At 35.2% G+C, this 21,776-nt stretch overlaps 1 protein-coding gene and 1 long non-coding RNA gene across 3 annotated transcripts in view; one reads left to right on the top strand and one right to left on the bottom strand.

Moving 5' to 3' along the window:
* Positions 1–21,776, top strand: part of Sox102F (transcription factor Sox102F) — a 615,532-nt gene that overhangs the window by 124,743 nt on the left and 469,013 nt on the right. Inside the window, exons 1-2 of one of the 2 annotated variants that reach the window (XM_074170028.1) lie at positions 17,729–17,850; positions 17,910–17,959. In XM_074170028.1, coding sequence (XP_074026129.1) covers positions 17,848–17,850; positions 17,910–17,959 — 53 coding nt within the window. In that variant the 5' untranslated portion in view covers positions 17,729–17,847. Of the gene's footprint in view, positions 1–17,728; positions 17,851–17,909; positions 17,960–21,776 lie in introns of those variants that run through there. The other variant, XM_074170029.1, reaches the window with a different exon arrangement.
* Positions 13,900–20,617, bottom strand: LOC141480163 (uncharacterized). Its single transcript, XR_012464204.1, has 3 exons — positions 20,112–20,617; positions 19,967–20,048; positions 13,900–14,323 (listed from the first exon to the last, which is right to left on the bottom strand). It is a non-coding gene; the product is annotated as an uncharacterized lncRNA (long non-coding RNA).

Genomic DNA, 21,776 nt, shown 5'->3' with positions numbered 1-21,776 from the left:
TTTCATTGGGAGGAAAACAGAGCATTCGTGACTCCACACCAGACAACAGTGCATCAATACACCATTGGTCTCATTAATAGTGCTGGTCTGGATCTCGAATACATTGCTGAACATAACTCTCCTTTGAAGAACAAACCTAAGTATGTCACCGGCTGACATCTCCCTTTCCGGAGAATCGTTAGAATTCCACGAACCTCAACGAGGCAGTGCGTTGCAAAGCCAATGTTTGATATCAACTGTCGAACGAACTTCGCCTTTCACTAGTTGCTTTCACAAAGCCCTAATTAACTTTGTTATCTTCAGTATCCGTGAATTGAGTCTTCTGTCTTTCCCACATAGGAGGTGTTTTCGTAAGATGTCATCACCTCTAATTACTCTTGTTTGTTTTTCAAGGACACATGAGTCCAGCAATATATTCGTGGTTCAGCCTAGCACCACTGATGAGTCCGAGGGAAGGTCAAAACGCATTGTATGGTGTTTTATAACGAATGCTTTTTTTTTGGTTATTTTTTCCTCTACAGCGAAAGAAAAATAACAAATTGAATTCGGCGCCTAATGTCGAATTTAGGTTCTGCAATGGAATGGGTTCTCTGACGGTCCTTCAAATAGCGCCTTCGTAAGGAGAGATATCATTACCTTTAATTACTTTCATTAATGAAAATACATGTAAGGAGAACTATTGTTCCATTTTATTAAATAAATAATTTTATAATAATACCTTTTTGTCTATCAATACACAATCACTAAACTAAAAACGAATACATTTTGATAATATTTGAATAGTCGTCAATTTCATTACTTTTATAAATAATTGGTATATTCAGAAGGCTATAGCGGAAATTTCAACTGCTTGTAGAACACAAAGCGCATTTTTCAGTTATGAAAGTTTTATTCAAAAAAATCAATTTACACTTTTTTATGAGTCAGTGTAACTGAACAACTCAAATTTGTTTTCATGAAACCATTCTCCATTTTTATAAATTGGCAGTGTGTGAGGAACACAGACTGAAAATCTGAAGACCGCAGAGATCACTTGACTCCTGCGAAACTCGACCTTTCCTAAGGTCGAGTTTCTTCAATATCTAAGTCTACCGCAGTCGCGTTATCGGGTTAGAGGTTCCTGACACCAAGTGCAGGGCCTGTCACGAGGCGCCTGAGTCTTTAATGTACTTGCAGTCAGCATGTCCAGCATATGCAGTCCAAGCACATGCGGTCGACATCCGGCCGCCCTAAGAGTGATTCCATTAACACACCATCTACTGCACTTTCACGGTTTTGAAGAGACTCCGGGGTTGCCCTACGTTCCTAGAGATGTTGATTCCATTGTGGAGAAAAAGAAGTGCCGAATTTGTTGTAACTATTCGTTTACCACTCTCATACACATACAAGCTAATAAGCCTGATGTAGTTCTTCTTAACCATCAGCGCAATACGATATTTTTCGTGGAGTTTTCAGCTCCTGGCGACATGAATATCGTCAGAAAAGAGGAGCCTCCCTCCAGACCACTCTGTCAAGATGTTCTTTTTGATTATTGGGCTCCTTGGTGAATGATGTCCTCTCTAATCTCGAATCTCAAGCTCATGCCAGCTTGCCGAAGCAAGGCAGAAACCTCAGCCGGACAAATGCAGAAAGCTGTCATTTTTGACTCATTGCGCTTTCTTTAGGCACATGATTCTCAGACCCAATGATCACTTACCTCACGGTTTGGGAAGTGGTCATCGGTTGAAAATGCTGGCGCACCCTATCGAATATATCGGGGTTTTAGAGGATAGGGCCCGACCAGCACAATCTTAGGATGATAATAATAATGTTTAGTAAACAAAGAATTGACACTAGGCCATGGAACATTACATGAATACGTTAAAATGAGCATATGAACTCACATTAGCCTGTGATACTATTTGAAAATCATAATAGAGGTGAAATAGTCATCACATAAAAGCAATTATGTAAAAAATATAAGATTGAATTATATGTTGACCGATGCTGAAATAGGTACCCAAATTATTTTCACTATTATGTCAAAATCGAAAAGTAAATGCTAGTTGGAATAACTTCCTTTTTTCAATTAATAACTTTTTGTTTACTTCATCTCTAAAGAATATTCTATCTGTGCTGAGAATTCATTTTTTGAGTTTATGATTGAATGAATCTTCAATCGAGAATGCAAGTTATCATATTCTTTTTGGACTAGATGGAAAACACTTCTCGATATAATTAATATAATATTATAGTCAATATAATTACAATACCGACCATATCAATAATCAACGTTTATTTCAACTGTTATTCATCCTTAACCTCAATCTCTTACCTGGGCAATGAACTCACGAGTTTTTGCAAGTGTTTTACATAAAAGGATTCGAGGTTCTGGCAGTTCGCCGCAAGGTTCGACCCACAGTGCGTTCAAGAAATGCGGTAAAAGTACCGTGGCGTCCATTCGATTGTTAGAAATGAAAGTATTTCCTTTATTTATGTGTGTTGCAATAACCTATAACTGATATTTATTTCCACCATAACATCTCGGTTTTTATGTTTGTGTACCAATTACCGGCATCGTGTGTTCATCAAGGAACATAATGGATGGGAACTACTCACACGTAGTAAATTGATAAATGCTTCCTGGTGCTGCAATTATTGGTATTTTATGAATGGTGGGTAGGTAGTTCGAAAGTCTGATTTTCAGACCCTGAAATACGGCATAAATCATCCGGCCGACCGACTCGGTGTTTCTACGGAATTCCAATCGATTATATCGAATTAGGAACACGAAAAGATTCCTGACTGATTGATGATGATCATTTACCTTTGCCGAAGTAGCGGTCATCAAATTCATTCAGAAACTACTAGTGTCGTGACTAATAATTTGATATAGTGGAATTATTAGGTGAACGCTTTTTTTCTGGAGAAGTTTGTTCTTTGGAATTCAATAATTTTGTTCTCGAAAACTGAATTTTTGAAATTATATATTGAAGAAATGTGATATGTGGAAATAATGACATAAGAAATACAGAATGTAAACGTAATGTAGACCGTGATTTGAATAAAATCATTGGAAGTCACAGTTACTAAGCAAAAATAGTTGTTGAATACGAAGAATGAACAAAGAAAAATAACTGATCTTACTACATAGGCTGTATCTTTCATCATCTGGTTACATTGCTATATTCTAAACCGTAGGAGAATGGTAGAGAATGCAAGAACCCCATGGTTGAGGAAGAGAATGGAACGGATTCAGGATGAAAATCCGTGGGACCGAGCCTATCGATTCCTCAAATATGAAAGAGCCAGGAAAATGTCATCGAATGTCGTAAGAGAGGATGGAACCTTCACCGACGGGAGGGAAGAAACCAGCTGGATACTGATAAAGAAGTACTTCTCAAAGTACGATCCAAGAGACGATACTTCAGGCAGGTAGCGAATAAGAGAGAGAGCAGGAGGAGTGGGGAGAAGAACAGTCGGCCTTTACAGTCGGGGAGCTACATGCGATTGCAGAACTGCTCCAAGACGGAAAGGCCACTGGAGTGGATGGGGTACCTAATGAAGAGAGAGGGCATTTTCCTGGGGTGTGGAAGCAAACGAAGATTATGTGGATACCGAAGAAGGACGGAAAGCCTACGCCCATCAGTTTATTGATGGGCATGGGACGGATGTTGGACATGCTTCTTAGCGGTAGGATACAGTCTGGTCCTGGCGTTAGACCTGTCCAACGCCTTCAACACCGTGTGGGCAACAACAAATGAATAATGTATGAAAAGAATGAGAATGCCAGAGAACGTGGTGAAGACATGTATGAGCTTCATAGGGGAGAGAACAGTCTTCTGTGGGAGAGTCACTGAAACGGTGAACAGAGGCTGCCCACAGGGATCTAGTCTGGGACCGACCCTATGGTTGATTCTGATGGAGGCATGGTTCGAGAGAATGAGGAATATGAAAGATGGAGAAGGCATTGGAGGGAATGGAGTATACGTGCAAGACTACATGGATGATCAGCTGGTCATCATCGAAGGCAACTCCGTTGGAACCATATAGGTGAGATGGAAGCTGGTATGGAATGAATGTAAAGCATGGGAGGAAGAGATGTGGCTGGGGTGTAACGAAAAAAGACAGAATGCATGTACATACCAGCGAGAAGTAATAAAAGACTTCCGGTCATCAGGATAAATGAGAGAGAGCTAAAGATAAGAATGAATGTAAGACACCTCGGGGTTGTGTTGGATACTGTTGTGTTGGATACATTGACCACCACAAGTAGGTGAGAAAGAAGATAAGTGAACTGGCGGAAAAATTGAGAAAGTGGAGCGGAAAGAATGTCGGGCTCAGGAGAGAATGCGTGCAAATCATTTATGAAAGGGTAGCGAAGCCAGCAATGTTATACGGGTTACGGGTATGGTGATACAGATTGCACGATAGTAGAGTGAAAAGGTAGCCGAGGGCAGCGCAGAGGCCATTCCTGATCGCCCCAAGCGGGGCGTATAGGACAACGCCGACGGCTGAGCTCTGTGTGATTTTGGGAATTGCCCCACTACATGTGGAAGCGAGGGCAAGATACTGGGAATGGAGTATGAACGATACAAGAAAGATTGAAGACAGAGTGAAATGAGGTGATAGGGTAGCCCCATGGATGTAAGGGATATTGCTGGGGGAAGCGGGGGGAGAAAGAATGACTGAGGTGCATGTAGACGCCGGGATAAGGTTAGAAGAAGGAAGCGTAGGCATAGGTTTGGCGTGGGAGAGAGAGGGGGTGAATGAGTCACAGGGAATGAAAAAGTCAACGAACAGAGCACTGTGAATGAGGCGGAGATGATTGCGATCGAGAGGGTGACGGATATGTGAAGTATGGAAAAGAGCGTCATGATAGTAAGGGGAGCACAGACATGTATTGTCTGGTGAAAAAGGCACTCAGTAAACAAATCGGCAATAGGAAAAACCATGAGGGAACTACAAAGGGGTTGGATAGAGAGAGCGTGACGTAGGAGGTGAGAAAGATAGGTAGTAAGAGTGGAGAGCGGAAGAGAATAAAAGAATGCATCAAGGGCGACTGGCAAAGGGACTGGGAGAGCGCTACGACCGGGCGACTGTTTTACAAATTTTGTAAAACACTTGGGCATGAACCGCTGGATCTATCGAGGAAGGCCATACAATTGCTGACAGGGCACGGTAACTTCCCAGGATACCTGGCTAGGTTCAACCTGAGACCGGAAGTGCCATGCCCCTGTGGATACGGGGAAACAGAAACGGCAGATCACGTGATCGATAGATGCATGGACGGGGACAGGACTGGATGGCGCGAATGGAAGGAACGAATGGAAAGAGAATAAGGGGAAATAATATTAAGGGAAAGGAATGGAAAAAGGGATGATTCGTGAATGAATGGGCGGAGAACGTGGTGAGTAACGAATGAGAGTAACGAATGAGGAGACAGCTGCGATTTACAGCGGAGCTAGGAATTAAGATAAAGCATGAGAGCCTGATCAGGCTAAGCAGACAACGAAGGCGACACAGACCTGGGAATTTGGGCGATTTGATAAGGGAAAAAGTTATATAGGGACTATTTCATATTGTTATTTGGAGGTAGGGAGTCAATTTTGTTATGTTTCTTTTTCATTATTATTATTGTAAAAGGATAGGGTATTTGTTGATTTATTTTCATTATGCTAAAAGTACAGATGTGAAGAGATATATGTTGTTATGAAATATGGGTGATTGTAAATGTTATGTGAATGTTATGAATGTTGTATTACCAGAGAAATTGAAAAAAAAAATAAAGAAAAGGATTTTCTGTCCCGCTAATTCGTCCTCCCGCATTGTCGACGTTCAGGGGATGCGTGAGGGTGTGATTTAGGAGGAGTAGGGGTTCCCTTGACAGTGGTAGCGGTAGATAGAGTGGAGATATTCAGTTGAAAGGCTTTCGGCCAGGGCAATGAGAGTGACGGCAAATTTATGTATGGTAAACAAGGTTACTATCATAAGGAACAGTACAATGGTCAAACTTATCCTTGTCGAGTTATATAGAGAAAACTATAATTGTTGTTTTTGGTTTCTCACCAATAGAATTGACATTTCAGGAAATTTGAAAAAACGGTAAAGAAGTTTTACTGTATTAAAAATATAATATAAGAATGTAACATAAATCTTCGATTGATCGTTGCGTGTCAACACGGCCGTCAACTTTTTTCGAATATATCGAATTTCAAATTTTGTTGAAGCGATGAAATCACGAATTCAATGGTGAAATACATTTGATATTTTTATAGCGTTTCATTCAAAATAACCAGCATCATCACTGATCGCAATTTTCAATTACGGTCCTGTTCTTTTGTGAATTGTTTGGCTGTTTCCAAAACGTATTCAACTATTGACATACCTCAAAAATTCCTCAATAATTTCGATAGAAAGATATCTCATCACACAACGACTATTCGTATTTTTCCTTTTTATAAATTTTTTATTTACAATAATTTTTATTTAGAAGCGGATTTCTCCTGAATTTTTATATGAAATATTGTTATAATTCTCATTGCTGTAAGTAACTTTTAATTCAAAATATGATTGTTGTGTGATTCGGTATAATTAGATGGCATCTCACTTTATTTTCCATTTTTAAATGCGTAGGTTTTGTTTGGTTTCTATGACAAGAAAAATTAATGAGTTGTTGATACATGTTGGGAACTGTCAGATATTTATGCACTCGGTTACATATTAAAGATGTATTCAATTGACGAAATTACTGATATGCTATTTACTTATGCAAAATCAAATAGAAATCTTCTTTTGGCAGGAAATATGTAGGTATGGTGAGCTTCACCCGAATCAACATATTCTCAAAATTCAAATGTTTAGACGATTATAAAGACATTTGAGAGACTGGTGCATTTGACAGAAATAAAACTAGAAAATGTGTTGTTACTGGAAGAGTGAGAAAATAAATGGATGTTTTCAGTGAGCATATACTGACTCATAAAGAATAAAAAATTGAAAAAAACATTATTTGAGATTGATCAGTTACAAAAATATTTTTAATCAAGATTTATTTTTCAGAAGAAATTGCCATTGAATTTGGGATTTCTATAAAATCTACCAGAAACAAAAAAAACTCATAAATACAGTATATACAGTATACCAGAAACATTTTCAAAAAAAAAACAAATACAAATTCAATAGGATACGCAAAGTTCTACACCTAAATAAAAGGCATTACGCAAGGAGAGTACGATTTGCGAAGTGGATAAGAGGTTGAAATAGAGAAATTGAAAATATCTGTAAAAAATAATATGGTGTGACGATTCACAATTCACCGAAAATAGTTGCTCGAACATCTATTATAAGTAGAATGATACGAATGAAAATTTACATAGAGGAACTGATTTCCAGGAAAGGTTCAAAATAATTGTTAAGTAGGGAAATTTGTGAACAAAAAAATATACCTACTTTTTTCTACGATGAGCATTTGAATAGTGAAATAAATATTCATCTAGAAATACAATATTTTCAACAAGACGGTGCCCCTCTCCATGATACAGTGATAGCAAAGGAACATTCACAGATATTTATCACCTCAAACAAAAATAGGAGATGCACATCCATTAAGCTAGAAAATTTTATGGACTGTAAGTTTTCCATAAGGAATTTACGTTCTGTATTTATTTTAGTTCCTTTCGAAATTTCATTATGACATAAATTATTTTTCTGTTTGATTGTTTTAAATAAAGTTTTTTGTGATCAAATGCAATGAAATGTCAAATGTGATTGTTATAATTTAATTATTTTTTTTGGCTCAGCATATAGAGGTTTTGGGAAGCAATGTCAAATTTCGCGAGAGATGTCATAAAGATTGTTTTTTTTTGTGATTTTGTTCTATCCTTAGTATTGATGTTGACGACGCTTGTCATCGGTATTTCTGTTTCCTTTAGTAGGTTCAAAGGTACTAATACTGCATTAATTCGTTGCCTAATATGCAATATTTTCATCATTAACAATATAAATGTAACCTTCTTCCTTGCAGTCAACGCACATACCTCTGATGATGTTTATCGCAGTAGCAGACAAAACATTTGATACTACAAGTTATATTTGACCACGGCGTACTATACTTACAATTGCGAAAGTCACTCACTTAACACTCACTCATTCATCTCTGTTTCTCCGTACCGGTAAGTCCTAGGAAGCTAATATTTGATATATAGGTCTTAGATGTGCAATAAGAAAGGATTTTCAAATATTCCAACTGAGGCTCCCCCCGTGGGGGTAAAAGAGATGCATTGCACGCTCATAAAACGAAATTATTTTTTCATCACTCTTTCTCCATTCCCTTAAATTTTCGGTGGGATGATTTATATTTAGTATCAGCATTGTACCCGTGCGTAGCCGGGGCGGCTCAGTAGTTTTCCCTAATTGTGACTTTGGCCGTGGAAGTCTATGTTTTCATAATTTGAAATATGTTTTTTGAATAAAATTTCAAATATTTTCTTGATTCTGAAAAAAGGTTGGTTTTGTAACTGAATCAATTTTGTCTTGAAAAAACACTGTTTTCTTACCGACGTTTCGAATTGAATTAAATGCTTCTTAATTAAATTCGAAACGTCGAGAAGAAAACAATTGTTTTTTTAAAAAGAAACTGATTCTGTTTCTCACCCAACCTTTCGTCAGAAAAATTATTAGATCACTAAACCAGTCAACCATTTTATTGATTTTCTCAAATTCCAAAATAACTTTCAGTTCAAATTCAATGGAATATTTTAGTACGTTTATTAATCCCATGAATATGATTTCGGAATTATGGTTATAGGGTTGTTCCAAAACGAATAAACATATTTTCAGTGTGTTGTTTCATGGTATTAGGAAAAACGAATTCAATAAGCGTATCAACATCATGATAATATCCATTTTCCTTGTCGCTTCAAAACTAATAACACTCCAATGAAAGTAAGACCTGAAATGGAAATGTTGCTCAGTTTAATTGTCATCGGATTTTCAACAAGTATGTGTGGTGTATTTAGCAGTGAAGTAGTAATCACAAAATAAAGATTTATTGAAATGCATTTGACGATTCACATCTGTTACTAATCAGATGCCATAAAGCGATTGGCTAGGAAACATAACAAAAGAAGTTTGAATGATTTATGGAAGGTAATAAAATGTAATTAACAAGTTGTCAATTCAGTTATGGAAATATTTGATAATAGAATTTCTTCATACCTCTTAACTAATAGGTACTTCTAGTAGTCATTTTTTTTTCATATAGAAACCTGCCATTAGTTGCTTTCTTTCCTATTACATACGTTATCACCAAAACTGAAATGAGGTATAAAATGAGATTAAAAATACTAAAAGTGGCAAAACAAAAGCACTACATAAAAAACCTTAAAACGCTCTAAGAGCGGTGCCTGTGCGAAAGTAGTGATTGACATTGGATTTGAATCGCTGGAGATTAAATCCATTCGGAAAAAAGATCTCAGGAAGCTTATTCCACATAAACGCAGTTTTCCAAATGAGAACGTTAAACAGTGAAGTTCGAGGTGTACTGAGTTGAACCTCAAAACGATAAGCAGCTACAGTCATCAGATATTATTGACAATTTACCTAATCCAGATGAAGGTATTATCACACGGGACTACCTGAATCAACAGAAATACGCTTTACGAAATTTACCTATGCCAGGTACAGGTACCTGAAGAAGCCAGCCACTCGCGCCAGCGAAAAGTCAGGAAGGTATTTCAAAAATCCACGGCCTTCAAACCCGAAGAATATTCACAGTGAACCACAGTCCGTCGCATATTTCTTATATGTATCGCTGTTGGTGGAATCAAATGTGCTAAGTCACTTGAACACTTCTCGTGAAAGTATCTATACAAGAGAAACAAATCTCCAACCTTTCTTTGATGTTCCAAACAAATTTAACAGATTTAAACAGATCAAGGTTGCAAGTTATGTTCGCGTCTTCAATCAGGCCGCTGGCAATTTTCTGGATGGAGTCCAGCAGCTTCAGGATATGCTTTAGGGCGGACTCTAAAGAAGGTCTGATTTGAGCTTTATGAAGCAATATTAGTTGCTGTTCGGTACAGTGTTCCGAACTTTTGAGAACCGGACTTTGCAATTCCAGCGACATGATTGTGCCTAGACATATTGGTGTCCATTTTAACCCTCAACACACTCATCGAAGCAGAAAGCAAAATTGTCTATCCTGAGATTATTATATCTGATTATTTTTATATTTTCTTCATTTATTTCAACAATGAGGATGCAAATCCCTATTGAAATCCATAATTGAATCAAGGACCTGCATCCTTGCTTTCGCTAATCAAGATCTAGACATTTCAAATGGGCACATATACTGCTTTATTGCTCTTAGTCAAGAAGAAATGGTACAAAATTGAAGGCATACTCAATATGCTCTGATTGTTATTTGATAATGACAAATGATATGATATGTGAAATCGAAGCGGGTAAAGATCTAGGGGTTGAACCCATCGACGAAAAGGATTCGACAGTTGTGGATCAAAGATATAAATGTTGACAGAACTGGTGTCCTATAAAAAGAGACGTGAAAAAGATAGCGTCTACGTTTGCCAGGGTACAGAGTCAAAGGTTAAACTGCAATTATAATTTTTTTTCCTGGAAGTGAGGATGTAACTGATTTAATGTTCTGGCACAACTAAATGAACTGTATAACTGAATGGTGGAAAGCAAAGGTGTGAGTTATCTGTGTAAAATCTGTTGAAGCAACAGTACATTGATTCATGTAATGATAAATGAAGCACAGTAGGAACAGGGCTCACCTGTTTCTCTGGTGTCTCTTGTGACCTGTCACACTTTAAGCGATACTCCTTTAAGCGTTAAAATGTATAAGAAAAGCTCATGTAATGCTTCAACTACAAGTGAGCGAAGAAAGCGTAGCCCTCAGAAGTTCTGCGATTTAATTAACGTTTTTTTGCAGCACAAGCGAATCCGTCGACTAGTGTAGCCTTGAGCTAGCTCACGAAGTTTTATTGAGTCGAATCAAGGTTTATAATCCACTACTATACGTCTGTCATATAAAACAGGAAAAATAACGATAATGAAATAGTAAAGCAGGCCTGAAAATAATGAATGAATTCAATAGTGATGATATTTTATTCTGTTGAATGTTCAGTTGAAGAAGGTGACATACCCTAAATGGTGTGTGCTCTCGAAGTGGTTACGTGGAACCTACTTCTAAAGATGTTTGAATATTCTATAACTTAGAGAATAAATTCACGACCGACTGAATTCAGTTGAAACTACTTGAGTTAGCAGTAACTGGTGGCTTTGAACAGAATTTCCCGAGTAAATCCGCAGGTATGGGTAAATTGAAAATCATCAAAATGGAGAAGTTCAATTATTCTCTACCCTCTCTCGAGCAAGTTATAGTTACCCTTTTTCCATTCACTGATACCAAATGTGAAAGAAATGTCTATCATGGTATCAAAACAGAAATAAATAAATCAACTTTTATAGATGACAGTTTTGAATGATGTTTTAAAAATTTATTTTTATTGTAATAAATGTTTAATTTTTCAGTTATCCAAAGGGACTGAAAAAAGCAGGTATACTGCCTAAAAAAAGTGAGAGTAGCAAAGTTTGAGAAGAATTGGAATGAATATAATAAATTATACTGTTGTGAAAATATTTTAATAAATATGTTTGTTGATGATCTGATTCCATTAATTAGATAAGTAGGATTTGACCATGACTACCAGATACACATAACTACAATTCACATTAAAACCTTTACATTTTGAAATTTCACTCATTTGAAACGGATTGCCACCAAATCCACCTGAAAATTGAAGGACCCGTTTGCGAATGTACGAGTAAGTAAAGAAGACATTTTTGTCCTTGATATGATTCTGTCTATGACTGATAATCCGACCTATGGTATCGTCTAGATTGAACCAGATACCAAAAACAAAGTATTCGTGAGCCAACACTAGACTCGTTAAAGTCAAATCAGTGGTGAATATTACTGGAGTTTTTTTCCAATACCAAATCGTTATTTTTAACATCTCGGCACGTGTTTCGATCACCAAGTGATCATCTTCAAGAGTAAGTCCAGTTTGAGTTTCCTCTTGAAGATGATCACTTCGAAACACGTGTCGAGGTGTTGAAAATGATGATCACTTGGTGATCGAATCACGTGTCGAGGTGTATAAAATAACGATTTGGTGTTGGGAAAAAACTCCAGTAATATTCATAAGATCCAAGACGAGACAGCGCTGTTTCGACTCGTCAAGATCTCATCAGTGATGCTGGGCTTAACCTGTGGAAGTACCATTGAAGTACCATGTAACTCTTTTAATAAATACGTTATTTATGTGAGTGATAGAAAACTCGAAACTTGCTTCTTAAAAATAGGAATAAATCTCTGGTGCTCGATATCGATCGTTTTTGTGATACAGTTTCATCTAGTTTCTTTGCAATAAAAGCTACTGTTATTGAGCTATTTTTCATTCGGCAGTCGATGTCGACGCAGCAAAAGCAGAAGTTTATTTTTTAGATTTCTTCAAACTTGTAATGCACTGTTCGGAACCTTTCATGTAGTAATGAATATTACTGGAATTTTATCTCAACACCAAACTGTTATTTTATCACCCCGACACGTGTTTCGATCACGTGTCGTTCAGTTTCATCAAATACGAAAATCGAAACTATTTATTATTTGTTTGTGGAATATGTAACTTCTTTCAGGTCCTTGAATTAGGAAAGATGCAGTAATTCACAGCTTGGAGCCAATAGTAGCTTATTTTCCTAAAACAAGAACGCAATTTCATTACTGATTGACTCAAAGTATGATTTTTCAAACTTGTTTGAGTTGTAAAAGGGAAAACCTCACTGAAAATATTAAACGTTTTTGCTCGTTTGTGATAATAATAAATTTCTGGTGTTTTTTTTTTATTTGCTTGTGTATAAAAAGAGTACAAAGTGCTTCAAATCGGGTGATTATCAGGACTGTTATTGAAAACTAAGCTATTCGATGATCATTAAATCACCGAAACACTCAGGAATACATGAACATTACCACTCAAAACATATTTTTTTCTGAGTGATATTGTTTTTTTTTATGTTGAAATTTGTTCATTTGTTTGTCTAATAACCAGTTGATTGAATGTTCAATCAGTTCTCTCGTATCTATACAATGGAGACAAATTCGTCATTTTTCATTTCACTTTTCACAAATACTCACGAAAAATCTAGAGCTACAAGTCTGGTGATGGAAAAGGTCATTTGATACTGCTTCTTCCACCAATGCGGTACCTTGAAATATATTAATTTCAATAATGACAAAACGAAGTATCGAGTAATGAAGCGAAGGGAATCGTTCAGTTGAAACATCAACTGTACTGGATTAATTACAGGCAATAATGAATGGCTTTCAGTTAGGCCACCCTGTTCGGAAAAAAGTTACATTCTTCAAAAAATGTTGGCATATGAAACATTATAATTCACTTGTTACAAAGTTTACCAATTCACCATATTCAATACATTTCTCTCCACTCAGTCTGTCGGTATTTCCCTAACCCTTTCAACTCCCATCACTCTCACCAAAATGACCATGTCCTCGCAAAAAGAAAAAAACCACCTATATCAACTTCCTGTCACTACTACGTCTTTCAAAAAACAGATACATCGAGCGTATTCGTAGCAGGATAAAAAGCTCGAGTTTGATAATTGTCTCTTTCCTGCATTATTTCCGATTCCTACTGTGACTTTTTGTAGGCAATTTCAAATCATTTTTTCCCTTCAATGGAGAAATGTTTTGTACTGATTGAAAGAATATTGAGTCTTCTATATAGACCACCCTTTCATCGGAAATGTTGTTTGTCGAATACAGAAATTAAATCAGCTATTCTCTGGCGGAAATGAGTTTTCACATGGGGGAGCGATTGGAAGATGTAATTTCATTGAAACAAGAGCTGGTATAGGTGATTTTTTATGTTATGGTTAGTGGGGGTTTGAATAATGTTTCATAATTATATCCGAACATTGTTTTTGATTGAAAAAGCCTTACAGTATTTCACTTTGTGGAAACCTTTTCCAATTATCACTAATTTTTATTCTTCTTCTTTCACTATAAAATAACTACTAGAATTTCACTTTCATTTATATTATAAAAACTAATTTATAGTGCTGATCAGAATTTCAACTGTTCTCCTTCTCTTCGTAGATTGATGGTGTTTGTATTCGAATTTTTGTCTTGTCCTATTTGAGTCGGGTTCTAATATATAGATGTTTCTTTCTTCATCACAAATGAGTATTCCTTCAGCTCTTGTTAGGCGTTTAGCTCCGTATTTCCATAGTTCCATCCCTGCAAATTGTCTTCAATAAGATAAGGGTTTGGATAGGAAAATAAAGTTGAGGTTAAGTCACCTTGAACCCCTTGAAGGAAGTCTTATTTGAATATGAGAGTGAACTTTTATATAATTATCTTTGAAAGTTCGTTTACCGTATGGCCGCCAGATGAAATAAAATAGTCCATGACAACAGAAATCCATCAAAAGCAAATTTCTCTTATGATTTAGTCAGGACCAACAATAATAATGAGAAATAACGAGTTTTTCAATATCACTAGACCCATGGGTAGGTTTTCTCAAACAAGAGCAAAGACAACCTTGGAAATTCGTGTACCATATGACTGCGTGACGAAATAAAATAGTCTATGACAACAGAAATTCATCCATATCAGATTTCTCTTATAAAATAGTCAATATCAACAGTAGTCCTAGAAAAATGAGGAGCTTTCTAATGTCATTAGACACATGGGTAGAACTTTTCAAATAGGAGCAAAAACAACCTTGAAAATTCGGGTACCGTATGAAATAAAATAGTCCATGACAACAGAAATCCATCCAAATCAGATTTCTCTTATAAATTATTCAGAATCAATAGAGATAATGAGAAAGGACGAGTTTTTTAATATCACTAGACACATTGGTAGATTTTCTCAAATAAGAGCAAAGACAAACTTGAAAGTTCGTGTACCGTTTGACAGTTAATGAAATAAAATAGTCCATTACAACAGAAATCCATTCATGCCAAGTTTCTCACATGAAAAAGTCAAAATCTTCAGTAATAATAAAAAATTATGAGTGTTCTAATGCCACTAGACAGATGGGTAGACTTTCTCGAACGGTAGCAAATAAAACCTTGGAAGTTCATGTACTGTATGACCGCGTGATGAAATAAAGTATTCTATAACAACAGAAATTCAACCTTGCCAAATTCATCTCAAAAAATAGTCAGGGTCGACAGTATTAATGAACATTGACGAGTCTATGACAATAAAAATCCATCCATACCAAACTTGTTCTTTAGAATCGTCAGTGTCAATGATGATAAAAAATGACTAGTTTTTTGATGACTCCAGAAATATGCATAGATTATCTCAAACAAAAGTAACGGGTGCTTGAAACTTTCTATGTTTTTACCACTTTGTAACTGACGTTACTGCAGGTTCGTCCTATAAGGACATTTTCAAACTTACACATTAATAAAAGTGTTAAAAAAAACAATTCTCTTCTATTCATTATGATTTCTTACCACGTAGTAACTGCTTTATCCATCAATTTATTTAACGTGTGCTTCTTTGTTTAACTTATTTGGTACTGAAACCAACCATGCTTTGTATCATCACTGTCGAATAGAAACCTTTGTTTATGATTTTCACAACCCTCACAAACAACAAGCAGTGAAATAGCATAGACTGATTTCATCTTTTCGAAACATCAAAATAATTTTCAAGGGTAATATTCAACCAGAGACATGTTCAAGCCTCCATAAGAGATTCTGTAATGAGTTTCATTTTATGGACATTAGGTGAATATTAGTTTTCCTTTTGAAAACATGAACATTAATATATATATATATATATATATATATATATATATATATATATATATATATATATATATATATATATATATCCATTCAGAATGGATATGGAGAATCTAATTGGGAGACTGAAAATGATAAAGGTGGGATGAAGTTGGGTGGGATTGATGTTTTCAACTTCCTCAACTTCAAAACTGTCGACACACGTTTCACTTAGTGTTTTGAAATAAATTATTTTGAATGTATCAACTATTGATCATTTTCAAATAGATTAGCTACCTGGTCTAATGTTTAGTGATAAAAACCATATCAGAGTTTTGGTGTACGGAAAAATAGTTTTCTATACTGAAAATTCGATCTGAGGTTCTGCTACCACCAAAAAGATTCTCAAAATAGTAAAGCAAACGAGTTATAACTTTCGTGATGTATGAATCTACTTGTTACTATGCTTGTGAGATGCTCAAAAAAATACACATAATAAAAATGTAACCGTATGTACATGGGAGATGTATGAGATTTTACAAGCTTTTATCTGTCTGTACTTTATGCACACCCATCTCATATACGGTTTTTGTAGAGGTTTGCAGATAAAAAAGTTATAACAATTCGAAGAATCTGAAGAATATACGAAATTATTTTGCTGTTGAAAATCTGGGAGAACCTAAAAATGAAGCCTAGGAGGCGAAATCATTATATTATCAATATTTTTGTTCTATCACCACTGACAGATAATATTTTAGGATCAAAGTCTAATTAGAAAATCAATTTAGTCGTGTTGGAATCACTTCTACGCCTTCCTTCGGCAAATAGATTTCATCGATAAGAGGACCCGAAAATATCGACTTAAGAAAATGGAAAATTTCGATTCTGAATTTCGAATATCCATTTCACCCAACGAATATGGCAAATGCTTGAAGGAAGACTACTATAAACAGATAAAATGATATCAAAAATGAACGATAGAGGCTCAATATGTCCCGATTCATCAGCGATTTTTCTTTCTAATGACACAATTATGTTCAAATAAAAAAAGGACCTCTTTCAATTGCAATTGCAATTAATGCAAAGAAACAAGAGATGCAAGTAGTTTGATGTTTCCGGTTCCAAAGATATCGAATTCATACAGAATTTTCTCAATGGACAAATCATCACATACATCGAGGTATTACTTGTAATACAGTAAACACATTTTCTCAATCTATTGAAAACACTTTCTCAACACGAGAACAAAAATGGCGGTTTCTCGACGCGCGTTTCGCTAACCAAGATAGCGTCCTCAGTAGATCATTATGACCCCAGTAAAAACTATAAAAAATTTTTCCTCAAATTTGTGGCGTCATACATGCTTTAATGTACTGCAACGAGATACTCAACTCTAGCTTATGAGGCGTAATATTTGTATAACTTTCAATTATATTAATTACAAGAGGTTAGGAGTGAACATTTTCCAAATATCTCTGAGTCATCTGAGGTCATCGATATTAAGGAAATAAATGGGAAAACCTAAGACTCGAATGTCCAAAACAGCTAACCATCAGGTAACCTTCTCACATAACTGAGAATGTGTGTATAGCCATATTCTGTTGAATGGAATTTAATCTTTGATAACAACAATTTCCTACCTGCAAAACTTTTTATTATTAAAAATTTCCTTCAATATAACTAATATATGTCTAATATGAAGTTGCTATCGAAACGATAAAATATTTACATTGTTAAAGTAAACCACCTGATAAGAAATACTTGCAATTTCCCTTCGTGAGTCGGGATTTTGTCGAAAGATTATTTGCAGAACTCAAGATCATTTGAAAAATTCAATTCTTGTCAATACAAAAGGCGCGCTTCGAATATTTTATCGAATATTTTGATATTTATAATTTGATAAGCACTCCCGATTTCTGCATTATAAAGCAAACATTGTATTTTTCATTCTTAAGGTTCCATGACTATTACAGTGGTCGGTTGTGTTGTTTATGCTGATTATTTCCCTTTGTTGTGAAAATGGTGGGAAAGAAATCAAAATTAGCTCCTATTGTGTAGTAACGATGAGTATTTTTTTTCAGAATTGTATCGATACTCCAGAGGATAATATTCCCCATGACATGAGTTTACGGTGAGTTTATTGTTTCTACAAAATATACAGCACAATAGACAATTTTTACAAATTCACATAGATGATGATATTACCATGGTTTTCACTGCCTCAGCAGAGCTTCAATCCAAAATGAAACATTTTTTACACTATACATTTATAATGTTTATGAAAAAAGTATTTTATTACTTTTGAAATATACATCGTGATGAATGAAATAGTATTAATTCATAATTTCTCTTACAGAAAATCATTATTCAACTTTCCCTTTGACCCAATTAGAGATAACATATATTGAAAATGTAGTTTCTTTCAATTTACGTACATTTTCAATTCGAATGTAGATGCTCCGATATTTGTATTTGCACTGAATTTCCATTCGATAAATTGATGGATATAGCCGTTACTATGTGGTAGGAAATCATAATGAAAAAAAAGGGAATTGAAACTTTCTATTTTTTTTTACCACTTTTATTTGTAACTAACGTTACTGCAGTTTCGTCCTATAAGGACATTTTCAAACTTATACATTAAAATAAAAATGATTTATTACATTATCCCTTATATACCCCTATAGGTAACAATACAGGTATTACTTGGCTTGATTGAGTACCTGTATTTACAATTCACAATGCGGATGTGCCAATTTGAAAACCGGTGAGTGAACTACATTTATATGATAACAGGTTGCACCCACAATGTTTATGTTTGTAAATTTCCAAAGATTTTAAATAATTGAGTTTGTAACCTTTCCTTGCATAGTGCAAAATTTCCGTATCGTTTTGGATTCGGGAACTTGTGATTGCATGTCAAGGAATGGTTTGAAAACGTCGAATCATTTTTTCCTAGTCTGAAGGACCTTTCATGTTCAGCATACCGTTTTCGTAAATTTTGACCACATTGTCCCACATAAACACTATTACACTCCGGACACTTGAGCTTATAAACTCCAGATTTCTCCAACTTGTTCACCTTATCTTTGGCATTGAAAAGAAAATCAGATAACCTGTCATGTGGTCTGAATGCCACTTCCACATTGTTTTTTCTGAAGAAACCCGCAATTATCTCTGTTCTTTTTCCAAAATATGTTGGAGTTACCCATTTGATTTGATCTGAGGGTATATTGATCTGTAAGTGAATTTACGACTTTGTTTTCTGACTAACTTCTGGATAGTATCTGCGTTGAAACCATTATTATGACCTACATGTGTAATTATATCAATTTCCCTAGCTAGATCGTAAGTAGACAAAGGCAGAGAGAATGTTCTGTGCAACATTGAATTGTAGGTTGCTAATTTATGAATGTCTGGATGGAAACAATCGCTTGGGATGATAATGTCTGTATAGCTAGGTTTTCTGAAAACATTGAACTCAAATTTGAGTTACCTATTAGCATTCATCATATAACATACTAATAGTTCAACAGAATTTCAGAGTCTGCTTCATTTTATGCTTGTGTAAAAAACTGTTTATTGAAATGATCAACATTCATATGAAATATTTTTCAATAGGAACTACATATTATGATATAGAAACAGGCTTTAACGGCCGAAATCACGATTGAAGAGAACAAAATCCGTGGTGGAACGGAACCTGGAATACAAAACGTTTCATCTGCTACTGCGGCAGACATCATGCGTGATAGGTGCGTTCACTACGAGGACGCAGGTTATATCTCAAAGTTTCAGCAGCTTCTATTCGATCACAGCCAACCAGCACGATTTTTTTTTCCTTTAGTCTGCCTGTTGTATAGTTTGGACGAATTATGCATCAGCACAAAGTCTACTGATTTTATGTGAATCCGTATATGCAGTATTTCATCATAATAATGAATGAAATATTTATGTTGTTGATGACTTTTTCTGATTTTCAACTCTCGTACCATACTTACTTCTTCAACTCTATCAAACTTTCTCGATAAACATATTTTCAACAATAAAGCACATTCGAATTATGATCATCGAATTGTAGATTTTTCAGAAAATAATCACATATAGTGGAGAATTTCTAGGATTGAATTGTACTTACTGCTCAGAATAGTGATGAATGAAAAATATGATTACAGATTCCACTACAACACACTTTTTCTGCGATAGTCGAGCTGAATTTCCTAAGGGAGTTTGATTCTTTAGAAAATGTTAATTAACTATTGCTGCTGACATCGAAAAACTACCTCTTATAATTTCCCATAGAAAACTCATAATATGGACTGAATTAACTAGCGTAGATCAGGTTTAAGTATATATAAATATTTTTTATCGACCTTTTCTTGGGTAATGGTTACCTTCCACAATCTGAAAAAATATAAAAATTATAATGGAGAACTTTATACAAGTGTAGAAGGACAAACTTTTTAGTTTACCCCGATAAGTTACTGCGTAAAAATCAAAGTATTTTTCACAAAGAAAAATCTTCTATTTATCAGTAACTTGTCGTATTTCACAATTTTGCCTATCAAAAAAATATTAAGAAATTATACTTATCTTTTACGTTTCGGAGGCCAAAATCTGCCTCCGTCTTCAGAAATGGATAAAAATTCGAATAAATATGCAGTTATTCCTTTTTTGAGAGCTTATTTCTTTACTTCTTCGACAGATGTCAAAGAAGTTTTGAAATATGAAATTATGTCAATGTTGTTGATTGACAACTGAAATATTCGATGTAATACAAGGTACTCTCCGATATAAGTTTGTTGCCATTTCGCCACTATCCAAAGTTTTCTTCAAGATGGGTAGCCAAGTACGATCTATTTCTAAGGAGCTATTCGAGATACAATTCTCTCCAGACATGAGAATATACGCTGATTCTTTTAGCTTACGTCTCTTAGAATGAGGCTCATTGGTAATCTTTCTTGTCCTATTCCATTCTACCCGGACGGTGAACATCGGGTAGAATGGAATAGGACAAGAAAGATTACCAATGAGCCTCATTCTAAGAGACGTAAGCTAAAAGAATCAGCGTATATTCTCATGTCTGGAGAGAATTGTATCTCGAATAGCTCCTTAGAAATAGATCGTACTTGGCTACCCATCTTGAAGAAAACTTTGGATAGTGGCGAAATGGCAACAAACTGATATTGGAGAGTACCTTGTATTACATCGAATATTTCAGTTGTCAATCAACAACATTGACATAATTTCATATTTCAAAACTTCTTTGACATCTGTCGAAGAAGTAAAGAAATAAGCTCTCAAAAAAGGAATAACTGCATATTTATTCGAATTTTTATCCATTTCTGAAGACGGAGGCAGATTTTGGCCTCCGAAACGTAAAAGATAAGTATAATTTCTTAATATTTTTTTGATAGGCAAAATTGTGAAATACGACAAGTTACTGATAAATAGAAGATTTTTTTTGTGAAAAATACTTTGATTTTTACGCAGTAACTTATCGGGGTAAACTAAAAAGTTTGCCCTTCTACACTTGTATAAAGTTCTCCATTATAATTTTTATATTTTTTCAGATTGTGGAAGATAACCATTACCCAAGAAAAGGTCGATAAAAAACTGATTTTTTCCTCCACAAAAAATTACTTTCGTTGAATATAAATATTGTTTGTGCTACTGAGCATTCAAAAACTCACCTGTCTTTCTCAATATTTTTCTTGATTCAACGCATCGACATTCAATAAGTAATTGGTCCATTTATTGAACCAGTCTTCCATCCTATGGAAGACTTCCTCTATAACCAAACTGTTTTGATGAGTCCAACTCCTCTTCAATTTGCGTCAAGGTCTTCAACAGAAGTTTCGTCGAACATTTTGGTTATACTATCCATGATAACAATTACACAATTTACGGTAGGAAACTATTATATTAGCGAAACGCATCTAGACATT

This window comes from Leptinotarsa decemlineata, unplaced genomic scaffold (genome assembly GCF_025532065.1).
Source record: "Leptinotarsa decemlineata unplaced genomic scaffold, Ldec_3_MD MMD2_P_RNA_scaffold_6, whole genome shotgun sequence".
Classification (NCBI taxonomy): Eukaryota; Metazoa; Arthropoda; class Insecta; order Coleoptera; family Chrysomelidae; genus Leptinotarsa; species Leptinotarsa decemlineata.
This window is presented reverse-complemented; position numbering and strand designations above follow the sequence as displayed.